General features: G+C 38.7%; 2 protein-coding genes across 6 annotated transcripts in view; both read left to right on the plus strand.

Moving 5' to 3' along the window:
• Positions 1–4,104, plus strand: part of LOC139698004 (microtubule-associated protein futsch) — a 51,588-nt gene extending 47,484 nt beyond the window's left edge. The window contains exon 9 of the mRNA XM_071596860.1: positions 947–4,104. Within this exon, the coding sequence (XP_071452961.1) occupies positions 947–4,104 (3,158 nt within the window). The remainder of the gene's footprint in view (positions 1–946) is intronic.
• Positions 4,105–11,718: 7,614 nt separating this feature from the next.
• Positions 11,719–19,779, plus strand: LOC139697869 (uncharacterized). 5 transcript variants are annotated; one of them, XR_011702827.1, is made up of 8 exons: positions 11,719–11,833; positions 11,911–11,974; positions 14,117–14,226; positions 14,558–14,653; positions 17,719–17,841; positions 18,223–18,389; positions 19,469–19,577; positions 19,655–19,779. XR_011702827.1 is itself a non-coding variant. In XM_071596727.1 (8 exons), the coding sequence occupies exons 1-7, from the start codon at positions 11,753–11,755 to the stop codon at positions 19,515–19,517; spliced, it is 690 nt and encodes a 229-aa protein (XP_071452828.1). In that variant the 5' UTR covers positions 11,719–11,752; the 3' UTR covers positions 19,518–19,545; positions 19,655–19,779. The 5 variants fall into 5 exon arrangements, 3 of the variants coding, with proteins under 3 accessions (XP_071452828.1, XP_071452829.1, XP_071452827.1); XR_011702828.1 differs by having other exon boundaries at positions 19,668–19,779; XM_071596727.1 differs by having other exon boundaries at positions 19,469–19,545.
• The last annotated feature ends 625 nt before the right edge of the window (positions 19,780–20,404 follow it).

Genomic DNA, 20,404 nt, shown 5'->3' on the forward strand with positions numbered 1-20,404 from the left:
ATTGTAATGTGACATTTTTTCATGTACTCATAATGTTTTGTCATCTATGTTTTAATTAAAATATGGAGACATAAAGCATTAAAATATTAAAGTATTTGAAAATTAATGAACGAAATACTAATAAAACTTTGCTCAGTTTTTTAATCCTAATTTGAGACTCCTTTTCCCAAATATAAGCTTAATTTTTTCCTGCATTCTTCTTGGCATTAATTTAAAGCATTGAGGTGTACTGTGCATGCAGGCTAATTAATGCACAGATTTCAACCAATTAACTTCAAATTGCAATTAACCTAGGTTAACATAACTAACTAACTTAAATTTGTGCAAATATTTCCGCTCTACTTATAATTTTCACTAATCTCTTTGAGTGTTTCATGTATATTTGATGAGAAATTAATAAAAGTGGATAAGTCTGATGCATTGTTGTGTTTTAATTGAAAATATATTTGTCAATTGTAATTGCCCAATTCTGCTTTCACTTTGTTTTTATATTTTTACAGGACAGACAAACTTCAATACATTTAATTCATTTTATTTATCAATGCAACTAATTTTGATTCTTAAAGTACCTAAAACTTTTTTTTGCCAAACAAACTTCTTTCTGGGTCATATAAACCAAAAAACTTGGAAATCAAATTATATATGTTGTTTTCTCTCTTACTCCTTTGAATTATTTACTTAACTCTTGATTCATTTTTGAATTAGTTGGCTATTGCCCAATTAGGTGCCCAATGAAATTACTCCATTGAATAGTTTGCCAAGTGATATAAATTTCTTCATGTGATGAAAAGAAATCACTCAACTGCATTTCCATGTTACCTATTATAATAATAATTGTATGCTTTAGAGTGCCATTGTCATAACCTTTTGGCTTATTTCCTCCTTCCACTGCTTCACCATGCTAATTTCTCTCTCTGCTTTCTTGCTTTGCTTCATTCTTTTGCAGAGACTTCCTCAAATGAGCAAATCCAAGTGCCATCTGATATTCCTCTCCACAAGAACACGTCAATTACTTCACCTGCAGCAGAGATTCCTTCAATACCTTCGAGAATGTCCCACACTCATCACCAGAGCTCAAGCAGCAAAGTCGATTCTTCTTCCCCATTGCACTTGCCTGAGAGCATCTCCCCGCCTCCAAGAACCCTGAACCAATTCATTTCCGATGGCAGCAGACCAGCTGATGCAAAACCATCAGAGTTTTGCAACGAGGATGCATCCGATCAGAAAAATGAAAATACTGGCTCCCCCACTAAGAATATCTCCGATTCAAAAAGGTGGGGGGATGAGTCGATGTCAGGTGGAGAGGCAGGTGGCAGTAGCATTGATGATGCCACAGGCATGGATGAAACCGAGAGTGGTGGGACCAACCTTCTCAGCCGAATACTGTCATGGCGTGGGAGCAAGAAGAAGGTGGATGAGCCACCAGAGGGTGCCACAGCAGCCTTGGAGGGGCCATCTCGAAGGATGGATGTGCACGGCCGCTATGTGCATGAAGTCATATGCGAGACAGAAGATTTTGCCTCTCAGGCAAATCAGACCCCACCGTCTCCAGGTTGGAGACCCACTTCTTTCTCCACCTCCTGGCCACCCCTTGTTCACAGCACGCCAAGGTCATGCCACACCAGCAGTCGTCAAATCTCTTCTGAGAATATAGAGCAAGGGAAGGATGATTCAGAGGAAGCCATGTGGGCTTCGGTTGAATTCAGTGGTCCCCACAGCCTCCCACTCATGCTGCAGGAGGACATGATGGACTCCCGGCATGTACGAGATGGCACAGAGAAAGGTCAAAATGCATTTACACATGGCCCTGAACCATTTTCTGTCAAGTCAAAGGCAAAGCCGTTTGTCTCCCACAGTGAGGCCCAAGTTGAAGTAACACTGGCTAAGTCCTCGAGCATGAAGGCTCACCGTCTGGATCATCAACATGGCATGTTTTACTCCTCAGATGCTCCTGAGAGTTTACCCGTGAGCTTTGAGAGGAGTGAATTGGACAGTAGTTCTGCTCTTCCTCCAGAATCTTTCCTGAGAGATGATGCAAGAAATGATGGCATGGCTGAGAGAGATGTCCCACCACCAAGGGATGCCCTGTTGAAATCATCTGCAGAAGGGCTTCTGACGTTGGATGTGAATAGGACAGTTGAGGAGACAAGTCCAACAGATGTTTTGGTTGGAGAGAGGTGTGGATATCTGGGTGCTAATGAAGAGGCAAGTGGAGCAAATGTTGATGGATGGGATGAAGGGCAAAGGAGAATCGAGGAGGAGTTGGACTTGGGCCTATGCACTCCGGTCCATGATTTGAACCAAACAGTTGGTGGATTCGAGTCCATGGTGATGCTTCAGCACACTAATATGGAGCAGAGCAATGAAAATTTTCAACAGCAGTCCTTCAGGAGAGCCGATGATTCACACAAAGTGGACAAGGTCCCAGAGGCAGCATTGCAGGATGTGACTGGATCAGTCCCTACCCCTGTGGATCAACTTACATCAATGGCACTGTTGGCTGGTCCACGGTACAAAAGGAACCAATCTGTTCCGAGTGACTTATCAGTGTCCAAATCGTCGGAAGTCCCCGAGTTTTTACGGGTGCAGTTAAATCATGTGGATAGCCGACCCACGACTAATGTCGTCCTATTGGCCACTGGTGGTGTGCCCATGCCGGTCAATACGCCCGAGTCAAGTGATACTCCAGTGAGGAGACGAATGAGGCCCCACAGTGCTGACGGGTTGGAGACAAATCAATCTGAATCGCTAGGCCCATTGGCAATGGGACGGGCAGTGATAAGCGATAGCACCAGCCATGACAAGCTGGCAAGCACCACCAGAGGTAGACCGTTTACTCGAGAATTTGCAGAGGTGACCCAGCTAGGTGAAATTGGCCGGGCAAAGGAGGCATCTCAGCCCCAAAATGTTCAATCAAAACAAGTGGACTTGATGACCAATAAGGTGGAAAGTTTTGAGGAGCCTCCGGTCAAAGAGGAGAATGGGAGCAGCCAAATTCGAAAATCACCAACTCGGGAGATACCCTTCATGATCTCCAATGAAAATAACAGCACCCCCGTCAAGGATCCTCCCTTGGTGGGCAGAATGATAAGAAAATCAACCGAGGACTTGAGCAAGGGGAGTGGGAATGTTGTCATGCCTATCAAGGAAAACGAAGATGTTAAGCAGAGACCAATGTCAGTCAGGGAATCATTGGGGGTTGTGATGACACAGAATGATATCAACAGACCCAAGGATGCATCCCTACCTCCTAAGGCTGTTCGTAAGGTATCAGGGGATGATGCCCAAGTGGAGGTGGTGCCCAGAAGGAAATCTACTACAAGTAAGGATTTTGGAACCAAGAGTAAAGAGGATGAGCCAGAGCTTTTTAAGGTCTTTGCTCGCCGTTCTCTCAAACTCAAGGACAGTGAAAGTTGGGAGAATCATCCACCACCACAACAGCAACAGAGGTCCAGAGACAGTGACAAGGAGAATGACAGTGGGGATAATGCCATTGATGTTGTAATACTTCCCATGTCGAAAGAGCAGAAGCAGAGGGATTCTCTCATTCGAGGCGAGTTCCTCAAGGACTCCGAACATCCAGTGAAGTCAGCCCCAACCCATTCAGCCGACACACCTCACCACTTGAGACCCTTGCAGCGGATACCTTCAAGCAATGGGATCATCCCACCCAATCCCCTGAACACTGGGAATGTTGAGCTGCGAAACAACTCCTTGTACGGTAACAGTGAGAAGCCTGGGGGTGAGGGTCCAAAACTTCACCGTTCATCAGTCACTGGGGGAAGTCTCCCTAGGAGGGAAGGACCCTCACCGGAGAAACGACCCAGGGGCTCCAGCATAAACCTCCCGCCTGAATCTCAACCCATTCGAGTTGAAATGAATCGGGTAGGGATACCCTCTGAGCTGAGGCGTCCATCCTGGGCTTCTCAGATGCATTCTGAGGGTATCTCAGATGCATTTGGAAAGTCTGGAGCTTCGGAAATCTCCGAGGTATGCCGCCAGCCCATCGATTTAGGCATGGATGGTGAGGAGGACAGTAAGCCTCATTTCAAACGAATCCAGCAGAGGAAGGAGGAGTGGGAGTTGAGGGCGAGGATGCAGTGAAGTTTCAAAGCAGTTTTACTTCTTCCCTCCCCCTTCCCCCCTCGGGCTGGCCTCCCACCCACCCATTTCAGTAAAAAAACAACGTGCTCTTCTCTTCATGGCAAGTTGCTCACCAGTTATTTGTAAGTTTGCCAATTCTACTGAGCTTCATTTTGTATGTTTTTTTGGGATTTTTTTTCCTCATCTGGGGTTGAGATCAATCTGATGTACATTTGATTGATCATATCTGCATGATTGAAGCTTTATTATGAATAAGGTGAAAGCAGTGTTAGATATATTTATTGAAGGTTATGCGAACCGAAAGATTGGTTTTTGAAGTACAAGTACTACTGTGTTTTTAAGTACTTATAAGAGGAAGATTTATGAGTTAAGGAGTTTGGAGGATGAGAAATCGTAACAGTTTAATTTGCATTTGATAAGTAATTGCTTATATTTATTCGATGGGTTTACTCTGATCATTATTTCCCTCCTCGCTATGTTCTAATTTTTCAGTTCCTTAGACTTGTTAAATTAGAGGAATGCATTAGAATCAACTTCAAAATGGTGATATTTACATATGAAAAAAATAGCTGTTATTATCAGGTGAAAAGCCAGTTGGATATCTCCCAGCTCTATTTCCCCATCGTCGTCATTTAAGAGAAGACCAATTTGGGGAATTGAGGACAGGAGACATTCGATGTACCTATCGAAACAATGTTCTTAAAATGCCAGCAAGAGTTAACTCCTTATATAGTAAATGGAAGCATGAGTATATCTTAGGAAGTAACTCATAAAATTTTATATACAAGCAGCTTTCATTATGATGGCATTTTTCTTCACAAACTTGATATATTGTAATTAATGTAATTTTAAGACATGCTGCTTCTCAATCCAGTTTTCATACAATAATTGTTAATTCTGTGCGTTCAAGAACCAAACGCAAGTGTCTTATTAATGCAAAAAGTACTAAGATGGCTTCCTGCCTTAACCATCCTCCTGCAGTCTTGTTATGAGCTCTTTTTGTAAAGTTCCTTACATCACTCATTTAGAAGTAGTAGATCATGCCCTGGTCCCTTAAAAATGTACTAAGCGGACCCTACCTTGACTACAGTGCTGGTTTATGGATAGCAGCACCGCAAATAACATATGTGGATTTTCAGTAGACTGCTAACTCAGGAACCTCAATATTTTTTGTTTCTCCAGGTCCATTGATTTTGAAGTCCCACTTTACAAAATATGATTGCATCTGAATAAAGAGTGCCTGCTGGAAGTGATTTGGGTTAATGGGGTGACGAAATTCTCTTATTTATGCATTCAGCTGTTCAAAAATATTGCTCAAATTACTCTTGTTTGCTTTATGTTTAAATGTTGATCCAATTTTTGTTGAATTACATACCTTTTCCCTGACTGAGAGGCATGATTAAAATGATTTTTGAAGGAGTATAATTTTTACAGTTTCTGAAGGATATAATGAAAAATAAGGATAGAAAAATTAATAATAAATTATTTATTCGAATCATGTACAGATTTGTCAGTGTATAAGTCAAATTCATTGACTTGAACTTCTGTGACTTACATAGTCAGTGGTATAAATGAAATCCTTTTAAGCATAGCAGTGTTATGTACTCTTTGGGAAGCACAAAGCTTCTTTTAATAAACATGACAAATAATCTTGTAATTAATCATAACAAAAATTGTCTGAGAACTAAAGTATTATAGGACTAATGCACATTTTCAGTGGTTATTTTTTTGGTATTCCATTAAAATGTTAATATTAATAGTATGATAACAATAACTGAAAATATTTTTTACTACAAATTTTTTAATTGATTTGCCAGATGGATAACTTTGTTAGATTTGTAATAAGGCTCATGTATTGTGTCAGCAATGAAATGGTATAATACCTATGGGTTCCATTGATCCTTTGGGAAAATTGAAAATTATTATGACCACAATGATTGACCATGGGAAAAATCAAATTGACTTGCTAATCTAGATGTTCTGTGAGGAAAATGGTTCTTTTAATCATGATTTGCTGTGGCAAAATTTAATTTATACAATTAATCATGATGCACAGTAAAATTCAAGTTAATTTTGTGGCATCTCCCGCAGTTCTTTGAATATTATTTACAGTGCTAAAATAAAAATCACTCTAGTAGGGTAGAAATGATAATGTGGTAAATTTGGGAAATATGTGGAGTAATAATTTTGATTTCTGGAATGGAATCCTCAAAGAGGGTATTTCCCATATTTCATTGGCACGTAAGAAGAGTTGGTATGCCTGAATTTATCTGATGATTTAACGGAAAATTAATTTTGTATTGCCCTCTGCCCGCTGTGCACAAGGTTGTCATTTTCATCCCAACTTACAGAAAGGGAATTGTCAAAGTAAATAGGACTGTGCTGTTAGCCATGCCATTTTAACGAGCCTTGTATATTTTCAGAAACAGGGAAAAATCCTGATAAGAAGAAAAGAAGTTTCTTTTCACGTTTTAGAAGAAGGATTACTGTAGCTGTTTGAAGCAACCTTCACACTGCCCCATGCATCCACAAAAAATGAGAAGACTCGAAGCAAGAGGAGCCTCATGAGAAGGGTGAAGGAATTGTTTGGAAGGAATAAGTGATTTTATTATGTGCAACTGCACGTAGAAAAGACTAAATCAAGGTGCAAGAATCATTTCTTCCTGTTTTAACCTCCAAACCACCAGTGTTTTGAAAATAAAACTTATCACTTTCATTTGTTAACAAATAAATTATCCATGTGCTAGAAGGACGGCATAAGTGAAAACCGTAGGGAATGGGATTATCTGTCGAAATAAATACTTTTTTGTCTTGCAGTGTGTTAATTAGGCATTGTTAGATTTTTTTAGAAAATCTTTTAACTGCATTTCTACATAATTTGAGTCTGGTTGCTCTTATTCTCAAACAAATTTACATGCATTTTGAAGTCTACGTCATGCATTCATGTAGCTAATATGTAATTGAAAGTGAGTCATGCTCTCATATCTGTAATAATTACATAGTGCTTCCCTATGTATGGATGTGAAATTAATTAATGATTTTTGGATTATTGAAAAGTGCTTTCAAAGTCGACTAAATTAAGTGTTACAAACCTATCTACTGGCAGGAAGTTGTGTTTGATTGGCTGTTTAATTATATCAAAATTTAAAATTTTAATATTTATTAAAAATTCTAGTTGAAATGTACTGTCTCATGTACACGGGCACAATTGAAATTTAATCGGATGTATTGAGAATCTATTTTTACATTGGGTGGCATGTACAATTTTATAATTGCATATATAAATATATATATGTATATAATTATATATACCCAACTATGCATTGAGTGTGGATTCCAACTGTGATTCAAACAACAGACAGTGTTTTATAAATCTGGATATAAATTACACAAGTTGAAAAAATGGGTTAAAATTCATTCACATGACTACTAACCGTTACTGTCAATAGTCTGCAGGTGCAACATGCAATGTGATTTGGTTACTCTTTTTATTTGACTTTTCTTGACTGGTAGTCATTAGGGGATTTCCTGCTGATCTATATGAAACACTGATATGAACCCTTAATGCTACAGTTCGTGTTCATTACTGTCCTGTATGAAATCATGTATTTATAGTCATGTTTATGATAATGTTACTATGCAGATGTAAATAGTATGAGTGGGGACAGAGTGACTGCTCTATGTTTGCAGTAGCTTTTGAAAGTATGAGTGTGTGAATGTTATCTTGTAATCATTTTGTGCCTCAATGTCGTTTAAAAAAAATTTAGTTGATCTTTATCAATGTAAGGATTGTGTGAAATGAATAGAAAAACCAATACGTTGTGTTAGTATTGGCATGTTGGTTCAAATAATTGGATTGATATAAATATTTTTATGCATAAATAGCATAATATACACAGAAGCTCTAAAAAAAATAGTATTATTTTGATGTTTTCTGGCAATAAAGAACTTTATATTTCCTAACTTTAAATAAGTTAATTTTTTAATATAATACATGGTAATTGAAGCAGAATGATGGGCATAGATTGGAGACTTTTGAAATGTGGGTGTTAGAAGGATGGAGAAGGTGAAGTGGGCAGAAAAACAAATGAAGAGGTGCTAGTTATGGTGGGAGAAGGGAATGGATTGTTGGGAGAAATCATAAGGAGACAAAAAAATGGATGCAATGTATATCAGTCGTGGGATGTTGAAGACTGTGCTAGAGGGGAGAATGTTAGGAAAATGAGGAAGGGGCAGAAATAGGATATGGTTGTTAGACATATAGAAAGGAGGAAAAATGTATGCAGAGAGGAAGAGGGACCTGATGTAGATTAGGTTGCGAGATTGTGTTTTGCTAGGAGTCCTGGCAACTGTGACAATTTACTGCATTCTCACCCCCTCCAGTGCTATTCTCCTTCCTTCCTGCCCCAAATGGCACTGTGCCAGCCATGCTGCTATTTTAAAAGTCTACATTGATTCAGTGTATATATCTGCCAATCAGTATACTTCATCCATGGCATTACAGATATCATTTTGATTAATAATATATAACTTGTAAATTTGATGTATTGATTAAATGATGTCGAATTGTTGAAAAAATCAATGTGATAGCAAAATGGTCAATCTGCCCACTCTCAACTTCACGCAAGATGTTTGATTTTTCAGATACCAAATCTTCCTGGGACACCATTGGAAGTTCAGGGGAAGGAACTAGCCCCCATTCCTTGATGTGTGAATTTTACATGCTGTTGGGCTTAGTACTAGATAAGATCTCACCTCACCTATTAAACCAACTTTTGGGTTAATTTCTGTAGATGATGGCTATCAGAATAAAGCTGTAGTATATTTTAATTAACTTGGAAGCATTAATGGTTCATTATGAGATAAATACGCATGATTTATTGCTTGTACTGGTACAAATGCTTAAAATTCTTCAAAATACTCTCCCCCTGCATCAATACACTTGCTTAGACGTGTCTGTCGCGCCTGGAAGGCACCCTGAAACTCCGTGACGGGAATGTCTCTTAGGAATGTTGTAACATGCTTTTGGATGTTTTCCACGGTCTTCCAATGCTTTCATTTCAGTTGGCGGCCTTCCTAAGGGGGCTAGGGGACCAAAATTCAATTGGGGAACAAAATCCTGCGGGAAAACAATTCCTGACAACGTGAAACTAGAAATTCTTTCTGTTCTTCCGTTAACACTTTCGGCACAAGCTTCGCGCAGACCTTGCACATTTCCTGATCCTCAGTCACTATCTCATGTACCGTTAATGTGGACATGTTAAGAGTGCCAGCAATTTGCTGGATGCTCAATCGACGGTCGGAACGCAAAACTTCGAGTGCAGGATTCACATTTTCGTCGGTTCTGACCGTTGTTGAGCGTCCAGAGCGGGGTTCGTCAGCAACCTCCTCCCGGCCCTCCTTAAACGTCTTTTGCCACCTCCCGGACTGTGAACTGGAAATGCAGTCGTCCTTGAAGGCCTCTTGAATCATCTGGAATGTTTCGGTTGCATTCTTCCCAAGCTGCACGCAAAACTTGATGGCGTACCGCTGTTAAAGCGAACGCTCCATCGTGCCATGTTGCAAAGTCGAAAATCAAACTTTACTTGGAGGCAAGTCTTTCCGGTGACTCGGAGGAAACTGGTGACCGGCTGCGTTGGAAGGGCAGACCCCGCATCGGTTTTACCTTGCTGTCATGGATAGTCACGTCACAATAAAATCATGCGCCTTACTTTCATAATCTACCACATATACTAAATGGATGGAAAATTGGTGAATATATTTGGACAATGCAGTAGAAAAAGACAGAAACATTGGGAAAATTGAAAATGGAATATTATTCAAGCAGGATTTTAGTGTCATTGGACTAAGCTGAAATTTGATGATGAAAATGTTTTGAATAGTGGCCATAATGCAAATAAGGGGTTTCACTCAAATTAAAGTTTGGTTTAGTAAAATATGGCAAATATAAGGATTGAATAATTAATATCCCTGATGTTTAACTATCATTTGTTGCTCCTGTTTGCACACACATTGTCTTTTGAAAATTGAAAACTTAAATTTCTTGTATGACATAGTTATTAATCAACTTTTTAATTGAATAAGTGGCTAAAAGGTGAAATGTTGATAACAATTTATTTAAATAAGTTGCTATCAACATTTCACCTTTATGCAATATTCTAGTGGTCCTTGGGGAGGAACGTTTATTAATTACCTATGGTTTTTTTTGGGAGGGAAATCCCTAGGAGGGCTATAGCCAAAAGTATTTGTGGAATTTTACTGTTTGTAAATGAGAGGATGTTACAAGACCATGGAGGAAAGTAGTATGTTATGTAAATGGTGAAGAGAAAATATGAGGCTAGGTTTTCGGATGGCATGAAAACAGGTGGAAAGCATGAGGAGGGAAATAAGGAAACGTGATGAAGTTAATGCTGTGATAACTCATGGCCCAACGCTATTACTTTCAGTCCCAGACGAGGTGGATGAAAATACAGGAGAAAATGCTCGATCGTCGAGTCCATTTTTATCGTGACACGGTCGGCGCGCAGAGGTTTACAATAACACGTTCTGCCGATTCCACAGCTTGGAGAGCACTGAGCCCGGTTTCAGCCGAGTCAGAAGACAGATCTCGTCTCCAGAGCAACCAGCTGGCGAGAGAGGACCAGCGAAAGAGGAGAGGCTAACTCGCCCCAATCCCCCTCCACGCAGCTAAGGTAACTAACACTATCAACCGTGGGAAGTGGCGGCAGATTCATAGGAGAGGAATGTGCGCGAAAAATCTTTTGCGGTGATTTTTCACCATTTGAAATAGTACTGCGCATATCCTTGGACGGGAGATAATTTGGTCTCTTGTTATGCACGCCAGTTAGTAAGTTTGCAGCGAAAATAAGTTGAATATCCCCGTTACGATTATTAGGACAGCTGAGATTTTCGGGGCCTTTTGCCCATGAGAGTTAAAAATCCGTTCCAATGCAAAGCTTAATGATAATTTGGGTAGATCAAAACCAGCCTTTATTGCGTAAACGACCGTGACAGCTGACGACAATAGTTTGTAAAATGCTTCCATAATTTACTCTAACGTTTGAATCGGGAAATACCCCGTGGAATGAGGGCTGGATATTGTTACACGTGAAAATATTCACGAAAAAGAAATCCACCTAGCTAGGAACCACGAGCGTTGTCGTGTTTACGTAAATCGAGAAGTTCTATTGACTTGGCACGAAATATATTCACCGAGGAAGATTCATACTGACCATCGTTTTATAGAATCGCTTACTACGCCTAGTTTTGCAAATTATACGAAATTGAAATGGTTATTTGCCAAATCAGGGGTGCAATATTTGAGAAATTCCTCGTATTAGATACTTCTCTTCCTAAATAAACCTTTCGTAGAAAAATGTTTTGATATTGTTCGAAATAACATGGAGAAATGCAGGTAGGTTATTATTACAAGAAGAGCAGAAAACAATCCACTAAAATTTCCAAATATTCCAAATTTCGCGGTGATGCAACCGAGGCCCTGCCGTTACTTCGCTATTCTGTCTTGGAACTCAAGCGGAAGAAAATGGAGGAGAAGGATGTGGTCACCGCATAATCGCGCAGAAGAACCGGGAACCCAGACCAGCCATACTCTCCGCAGTTTTAAGGCACGCGACGTGAGGCACACAACATGGGGGTTTCCCTTCTTCCTATTGCCTCCACGCTTTCGCTAGTTTTATTACTTTCAATGACCTACACGATTAGAGGAGTGGTAAGTATGACGACAGCAATTTGTAGAATTGCTTAACACTCTCCGTACAACACAGTAATGGGTTCGTTTTCTCACAGGAATCCAAGGAAATTGCGAAAAGAAATGCAATGGAAAAAGATCAACACGAATTCCATGAAATAGGTAAGTGTCGTTAAAACAGTTTCGTTCTTTATTAACTGCTGAAGCTCGTCTGTAGTCTGGGTGCGAAAAATATATGCACCGAAGCACTATTTTTTCCACACACAAATATTGTGCGATATTAACTTCATTGAACGAGAATAATAATAGCTTTAAATATTTCGAATCCGTTCGCCATGAACGTTTCTTTCTACATTACCTGCTGTGAAATGAATTTGGAAATATTTCCTATTCATAGCCGTGCGTAATTTTTAAGAGATTTTTTCAGGTGGAAGTAGGATCACTTTTCCTTAGTGGTGCCACCGTTCGGCTTATTAGTTGCTGACTACAGGGCGTGGTTCCCCCATGTCTCCTCCCTTACCTCCGCGGGTAGAACATTTGCTAGTCATTCACTAACTCTGTCTTCGATTTCACCCCATATTAATCTCTTTTTGACTCTTTCATCGACTTTGTCATACCTCTTTGTCTTTTGTGAGCAGCGTGCCGGCCAGGGGTATAGATCGTTCGGTTCCTTACCGGAGGGCCCGGGTTCAAATCGCCTTTCTGGTCTTCACCCTACCCTGTAAGATTTTTCGGATACCAGCGGGGCTTAGTGCGAGATGAGCTCAATCCTCGACTCACCCAACCAGTCTTCAGGCCGAATGCTGTGGTTTTCTTTCTCTGGTTATCAGGACCTCTTCGGCTCCCCCAAATAGAAGGCTTACGGACCCACTTATTAGTTCGAATAATAAATAGTAGAAAATAGTCACCTATCTATTACTCGGTGCAAACCAAAAGTATACCGTGAAACATTAAAATACTCTTCCAATTCCTTGGAGAAATTAGATCCGTGATGATGATTAAAATTGAAGGTCAAGCATCCGAAGTAAAAGGTGAATGATGCAACAGTATTTCAGGGCGTGCTCATTAACTGAGGAAGTATTTCATGACATAAATTACATCAGGACATACTCAGAAAAAAGTTTGTATGATTTATTTTCTGTCAGATTAAGCTGGGAAGTCATGGGTGGCGCTTAGAAAGGAACTTAACTACCGTGGCTCAAACAAAAAGATTCATTGTTCTTAAATATTTACGACTTTTTTTGGGATTTGTGATTGTTTGAAAAAAAGCGACGTGGTGTGGCGCGATCTAAACTATCTTCTATTAAACCAACCATTTAACGAGCCATTTCTTAGCATCATTAATCAACGTTCCTGTCATTAACTCCCTGTTCACTATGAAAACTTTGCTTAAGGCGATTCCTATGTTGCTAATGCTTTGACAATTTAGGTCCCAAAATACTTTCAAGATACATGAACTGTTTCACCCGCTCTAGTTTATGAGCACCTACTATTACATTTAACTTAGGTTTTTTCTTTCTTGAAAACCATATAACCTTGGTTTTTTTATATAAAAAGGGGTAACATAGGAGTGCCTATTATCACTGGTACTTTTCAGTGTTTAAAGAGCCATGGGAAGAATTGGAGATAAAATGGAAGTTGGTGGGGAGTTCATAAAGTCAGTGCAGTTTGCTGATCAAGCTTCAGTTGTCAGTCAGCCGAGGGGTTGAAAATATCGTTGAATGCATTGGATAGTCGGTGGGATAGGTATAGGAGGAGAATGTAAGGAACTTGAAAATAATGGAAATAAATCGTGGAAATAATTGACACAAAAACTTAAGCGATTCACAAATTGAGGAAAGTTGTAATGAATTTTATAATATTCCCTTATGGATTAATGAGGGTGGTGTATTAATGAATTTAATACACATAAAATTTATTATGCATTTTAATTAAAATTTATTGCCATTCCTTTCTATTGGCAGTTCATTCAACCCATTATCCACCATTCACAGTTGGAGGTTGAAGCATTAAGAATCTTCCCAGAAAGTTCTCTAATGTATGCATACATATTAGGCCCATTCAATGGCTGATTTTCCTTCTTATATTTTGCAAAAGCCCCTACTCTATGGTTAGATTTTTTTTAATTCAATGAAGACCTTGACCCGAGGAGAATTCATAGAATTTACTTATGAGCTGTCATTTTGAGGACAATATTTTCTTCTAGCAGTGTTTGTTGGCAGGAGTCAATATTGATTACGCTGGGTGGAACATTCAAAGCCACTTGATATTAATATGATTTTTCATTATCTACTTTTAATGTAGGCAAATGTGACAGAAAATTTTTCAAGAAGTTCAGCAAAGTGATGATGAGCAGCAATTGTATGCCTCGACCTGTAATTGTTGATTTGATTTCTTCTTCACCAGGGATACTTGTGAGTAAGCTACATGACTTTCATTGTAACATTATTGTCTGTCATGAGCACATGTACTGTCTTTTTCATGAGTATTTAAAATTGACATACTTATGCATGTAATAAATGCATATACATATTAATTTTCCTTAGGTTAGTTCAATAACACCAAATGAATGTCAATGAAAAACCATTTGTAACACTAATTACTAAATCATGCATTATAGTAACAGATTTATAAGGGTGAATAATAAATAAAATAAAATGCTGAATATTTCCATTTAACTATTGGTAATGAATTAGCATTTGGAGAGCACTAATGCACCTACATTGAATTTTTATTTTTACACAGCTTGTTCCAAGCAAAGTTGAGGTCAACCGCTGTGCAGGTGAATGCCATGCCAAATTATCTTGCATGCCTACAAATAAAACTACAATCCCTGTTGAGGTAAGTTCAATTACTGGCCAAGAACTTGGTGTGCTGGCTTTTTGCGTGAAAGCCAAAATATTTTCATGAACACCTATATGAAAAAATAAAATATTCTCAACATAATTTCAGCTGTTTCAAATAGATGGGAAAAACATAATATTTTTGGGAGATCTAAAAATCAGCGAAAATAAAAACAAATGATGTGGGACTGGCATGGTATGGGAAGAGAGATGACTAGAAATTTGATGAAGGCAGGACAAGTGGATGCAGGAGTTATGGACAGGCAGCAGGTTGCTTAAGGCGGTGGGTGATAAGAGGGGAGCATGCTGTGAAAGAGATGTAGATGGATGACATGTCAGTTAGGCTTAAGAGTAGAGTGGTCTATTGAGCCAGTTCCAACAAAAACCTACCCTAATTTATTATAATGAATTTATTTTTAGTACAGGTAATCTACCGGTTGAGGTAGGTTTTGGATGGACAATACTACCAAATAAATATTTTGTTTCTCCAAACAAAATGCAATCCAATATCCTACCCTAAAATAATCCCCTCTTCATCTCTGAATACTTCCATTCTCCATTCAATCCATCTAATATCCCTATCCTTTTTCTATCCCTTCCTTGCTTGCCCACCATTCTGCCCTCTATCACAGTCTTCAACATACCACTGCCAATCAATATGCCTTGCATCAATTATTTCTCTCTCCTTATAATCTCCTTTCCTCCCCCAGCATACCTAGCACTTCCTCATTTGTTTTCTTTCTGTCCACTTCACCTTCTCCATCCTTCAAAGCCACATTTCAAAAGTCTCCAATAAGTAACCCCTCTATTGTATGCCCATCATCCTGCTTCAATGACCATGTTTCTGTACCATGTATAACTATGCTCCTTAGCAAAGTTTTAACAAGCCTTTTCTTATTATCCTTGCTCAATATGAGGCCTATCCAATAAATACGCAAACTGGTAAAACCTGGTGGCCATGATGCAGACTGTAGCCCCACCCATTAGTGGCGCTAGATGCCTGAGACCCAATGAGCCATCTGTGCTTGGTGGATCGTTGAGCTGTGCGTATGGTGCCAGTTATGTTAGTTTCTGTTGTCCTTCTTTTGACTGTATGTCGAAAATAGAAATTGACAAAATCACAGAGCAACGAATCAATGCAAAGTTTTTGGTAGGGGGGTGATGTGGTGGTACATTTGTTTGTGCAATTCAGGGGTGTGCCGCAAGGTGTCACCCTAGGCATGACCCATGCGGAACGGGTCAAGTCTCAACCCCAGCCGAGCATTCATCCCTCTTGTACACGATGCGTCCATAAAATATGTCTTACTGCATTGATCTTGGTCTGTTATGCACAGCACACAGAATAAATCTGCTGTTTATTCAAACGCTTCAAATGTGATTTATTAGTATTTCCTAGCACCGTTCACGGAAATATAATTTCCAGCAACCCCACATGTGGTTTAAGTTATCAAGAAATTACTGAAATGTTGACAGCTGTTTACGGTGATAATGCTATGAAGAAAACATCTGTTTTCAAGTGGATTAAATCAAACCAAAAAATCAAGAAAAAGCCGATTGAAAATCAAAGTCACGCCCCTGGTTTCCTTTGATGTCATAAGTGTTGTTCATCAAGAATTTCTTCCTGAAGGACAAACAGTATTTGCTGAGTTCTACCTGACAGTTCTCAATTGTTTGAGAGTTTGCGTGTGTCATGTGTGACCAAATTTGATTCAAGGTGATGGATGGATCTTTCACCTTGACAATGCCCCTGCACATTCAGCATTGATTGTTTGCCAGTTTCTAGCAAAAATGCAACCACCATCCTTGATCATCCTCCATATTTGCTAGATCTTGCCCCCTGCGACTTTTTCCTAATCCCAAAATGCAAAAATATGACAAGGGGACATCACTGGCAAGATGTGGACAGAGTAAAACAAGAAATGATGAGTAAACTAAAAAGCCTAACTACTGAGGACATCCAAGGGTGCTATAAACAGTGGAAAAGAAGATGGAATAAGTGCATAGCAACGAACGGAGAATACTTTGAAGGCAATAAAATCGATGTGGACTAAATTTTGCTAAATAAAGTTTTTATGGCCTCAGTTCGCATATTTATTGGGCAGACCTTGTATCCCTGTCATCAATTTTCTCTTCCTTGTGAAAGCTTCTTTTCCTAATGTAATTCTTCTCCTTATGTCCAAACCACTTTTACCATTTCGGTCTCAAACACTTCTAAGATTCGTTAACTATTCCACCTGCTCCATTATTTGCCCTCCTATATAAATATTTAACTTAATCTTTCTTTTTCAGGAGAAATCACATAGCCATTGTTTTATTTACATTTATTCCTATCACACTGAATTTCCAAATCACTCATCAATGCTTGCATTCCCTTGGCTGACTGACAAAGCAGAGCTTGGCCATCAGCTAACCTGATTTTACGAATTCCCCACCAACTTCCATTCCTATAAAATAGGAATTCCTATTCCTCTAGTTCTTCCCATGCCTCTTTAATCATTTCCTCCACTCACACTTGTACATTGAACAGCTCAGGTGATAACGGACAACCCTGTCTTACTCCTCTTCCTAACACTGTCCATTTGGACTCGATCTCCCCCTCTCGCATGTGAGCAGTGTGAGACATGTACAGGTTAATAATAAATTTATAACTATTCCTAAAAGTCTCAAAGTTCCACTAACCTTTCAGTGGATTTGCCTTTATTTGGTAGCATTTTTTAAAAATCATCATTTCAGCCCCTTAGCCTTATTCATTTCCATACCAGTTATTGGCTTAGTGGGATGAGGAAAAGGGTAAACCTTCCACGTGCACACTATTCAGGCTATCTACCTCAAAGTATCTCCCTTATCTACAATCAACATCAAGTCATGTATTCCTTACATTGTGAGCTTCTTTCTAATGACATTGTCATCAGGCATCTACCGACCCATTGTTGATAAATCAAAGGCATTCTGAATGGAAAGAGGCGAAGCACTTTCTTAAATCATAATTGTGGTATTACAATGCATTGTGAAGGGATGAAGAATTTATATTTCTCTATTGAATAGAATTTTTGTACATGTCAGGTGGAACAACTGCATGTTCTTGATGAACTCAGTGGAGTGAAGTGTGGAATTATTAATGTGGAAGTACATTCTAGATGCCGCTGTGAATGCACTGTTATGGAACATCACTGCAACCCGAAACAGGTGTGTCACTAATATCAATATAAATATCTCCCTGTTTTGAACAAACCACATCTTTGAGCAATGATTAGAAAGAAAAATTAGGCATATAGTGTTGATTGTGTAGTTATTAAAGAGAGTATCAAAGTACATGCATTTTAAAATCCAGCCTCAATCAGCTTGGTTTTATGATTGACTAGTTAATATTATGCTAACAAAAATCGTATTTCTAAAGCCCCAAGTCTACTTAATTTTTAGATTTAATGTACCAGTTAAAATTCAGCTACAAAAACCAAAAATTAACCAGAATAACTTATGCACAACTGTACTTGCTCAAATTAACATTTCTGATGAAGTTATCCCTTTTTATCAATCATTTTAACTAGAATGTTTCTGTTTTTTAAGCTGTACATACCCAGAAAGTGCATGTGCCTGTGCATGAATGATGAAGAGAGGAAACTATGCTACTCTAAGGGTAGTGGAAGGTTTTGGAACAGTAGCACATGTAGATGTGAATGTCTTGCTGAAAGAGAGTGCACAACAGGACTAGTATGGGTGCCTGAACGTTGCAGGTGAGATATGTGACATAAGTTATTTCAAATTCTTAGTATTTCTTCCTTTCTAGTCCAACCATGAAAATACTTGGGCATATTAGAGCCATTTCAATAGCCCTCAATAGCTTTTTGTTTATTCATTATTTCTGATAATCCTTTTTACAGAGAGAAAGAAAAAACATATAATGACTCACTAAATTATAAAGAAATTATTATATTAATAATAATAATAGTTGAGCAAAACTTTATATGGCTATCACTCAACTTCTTCCTGTTCTTCAACTTTGCTCCCTGTGAACTGTTAAAATATGTGCCGCAAAAGAAAATCCTGCAATGTGTGGAGTGGGATCTGTGATTATGTTTTTACTGGCAAAAAACCACTAGTCAATTCAAATTCATAGACAACTTTGTGTAGCATTCTGAGATGAACTAATGAGTGAAGGCAGAGTGAGGCGGTGGTGCATTCAGTTTAAAAATGGCCGCACCAATATTCATGACGAGGACCGCAGTGGTCGGCCTAGCCTTGTGACAGATGAACTGACCGATGGGCAGTTCTAGCACATCATGACCATTTGTCTGTTCACTCTTAGACTAACAACACCACTGATGCACAGCACTGTCACTCATCACTTAGTTCATGCACAGCACAAATTTATCAATAAATGTCAACAGCATTGAAATTTATTTTCAGTAAAAGCTTTATCACTAAATGGATATTACATGCACATTTGGAGGGATTTTCAATTGTATTATTCATTTTGACTCGCTACCGTAAACAAACGAAAAGGAATGTGACCTTCCAAACACCATAGCTCAAGGTGCACTGCCCTAGTGTGTGTGTGCCAATGCAGCAATTATTTAGACACCCCCCCCACTACTTTGCTCGCTACACATAAACGTAAGTTACTTCCTGGACTGTCCTCATAGTTATCAATAGCAACTTGTCTGCTATAAATTATTTCCAGAGTAACATTTAATATTAATTGCCTAAATCTAAATATTAATAAATACCTGAAATTCATTTTATATCTTTACTTCATGTATGTTTATTATTTTATTACCATGGAGCTAATATAATTTTTTATTCTTTCCACTAGCTGTGCAAAACTAATGGCTGATGATATGAACAGCATAGAAGATGATTAAGTAGACTGGTACCTACCCATGGAAAAAGGTATCATTATCAGTTTAATAAATTGACTCTTGGTATGATATTTTCTCCTATTTCCAGTGACTGTATTTTCTATGAACTGCAACACATCTTAACTGATTGCTACATAAAGGTCTAATTTTCAGCTTTTACCAGAAGAGCAGAATAGTTATGATTGGATATTGTAAAAACTCGCCGTAGATTCAACCCTTGTGCTTATGTAAGCATGTAAATAAGTCATATATTCTCTGTTTGGGGTGGGGTACCAATAAATAAATATATCCAAAACACCCATCTTTTTATTTTATGACATCTTTTTATGCTTTGTAGAATGTTCCAGAATGTACATCAGCTCTTCCATCGATGCAATAAATTCCCTGAATGTATATTGTTGCAGGTAAATGTGGTATCTTTAACCTTTATTTTTATATCATTAATTGTTCTTTTGAAAATGAATCATATCCACTTCCCAGCCATGGCACAGCCACAGACAGGGCAATAGAGGACTGTTACCCTCTTTAGTCCAACTCCACGTATATTGCCGAGAGCTAATAACTTCCACACATACTTCCTGTATTACAGAAGGAGGGTGGATGCCTTGGTCAAGATATTTTTTTGAGTACAATTAAATTGTCTCTCCAGTCTCACCATTTTCTGTTGGGTACAACAGCTTAAAGTGAGAAAATTTCGAAACTGGAAATGATTGCAATTACATTTTATTTCCATTAAAAAAACCATAAACACAGTAATCAACCCGGAGGTCGGTTTAGTAGGTGATGGTAGAGTTCACCAAGTACTAAGCCCTATACGGCGTGTGCAATTCACACATAAAGGAAGGGGGGGGGCAGTTCCTTTCCCTGTGCCGGTAATGGTTTCCCAGGAA

Source organism: Hetaerina americana, unplaced genomic scaffold (assembly GCF_022747635.1).
Source record: "Hetaerina americana unplaced genomic scaffold, ioHetAmer1.1.p SCAF_8, whole genome shotgun sequence".
Lineage (NCBI taxonomy): Eukaryota > Metazoa > Arthropoda > Insecta > Odonata > Calopterygidae > Hetaerina > Hetaerina americana.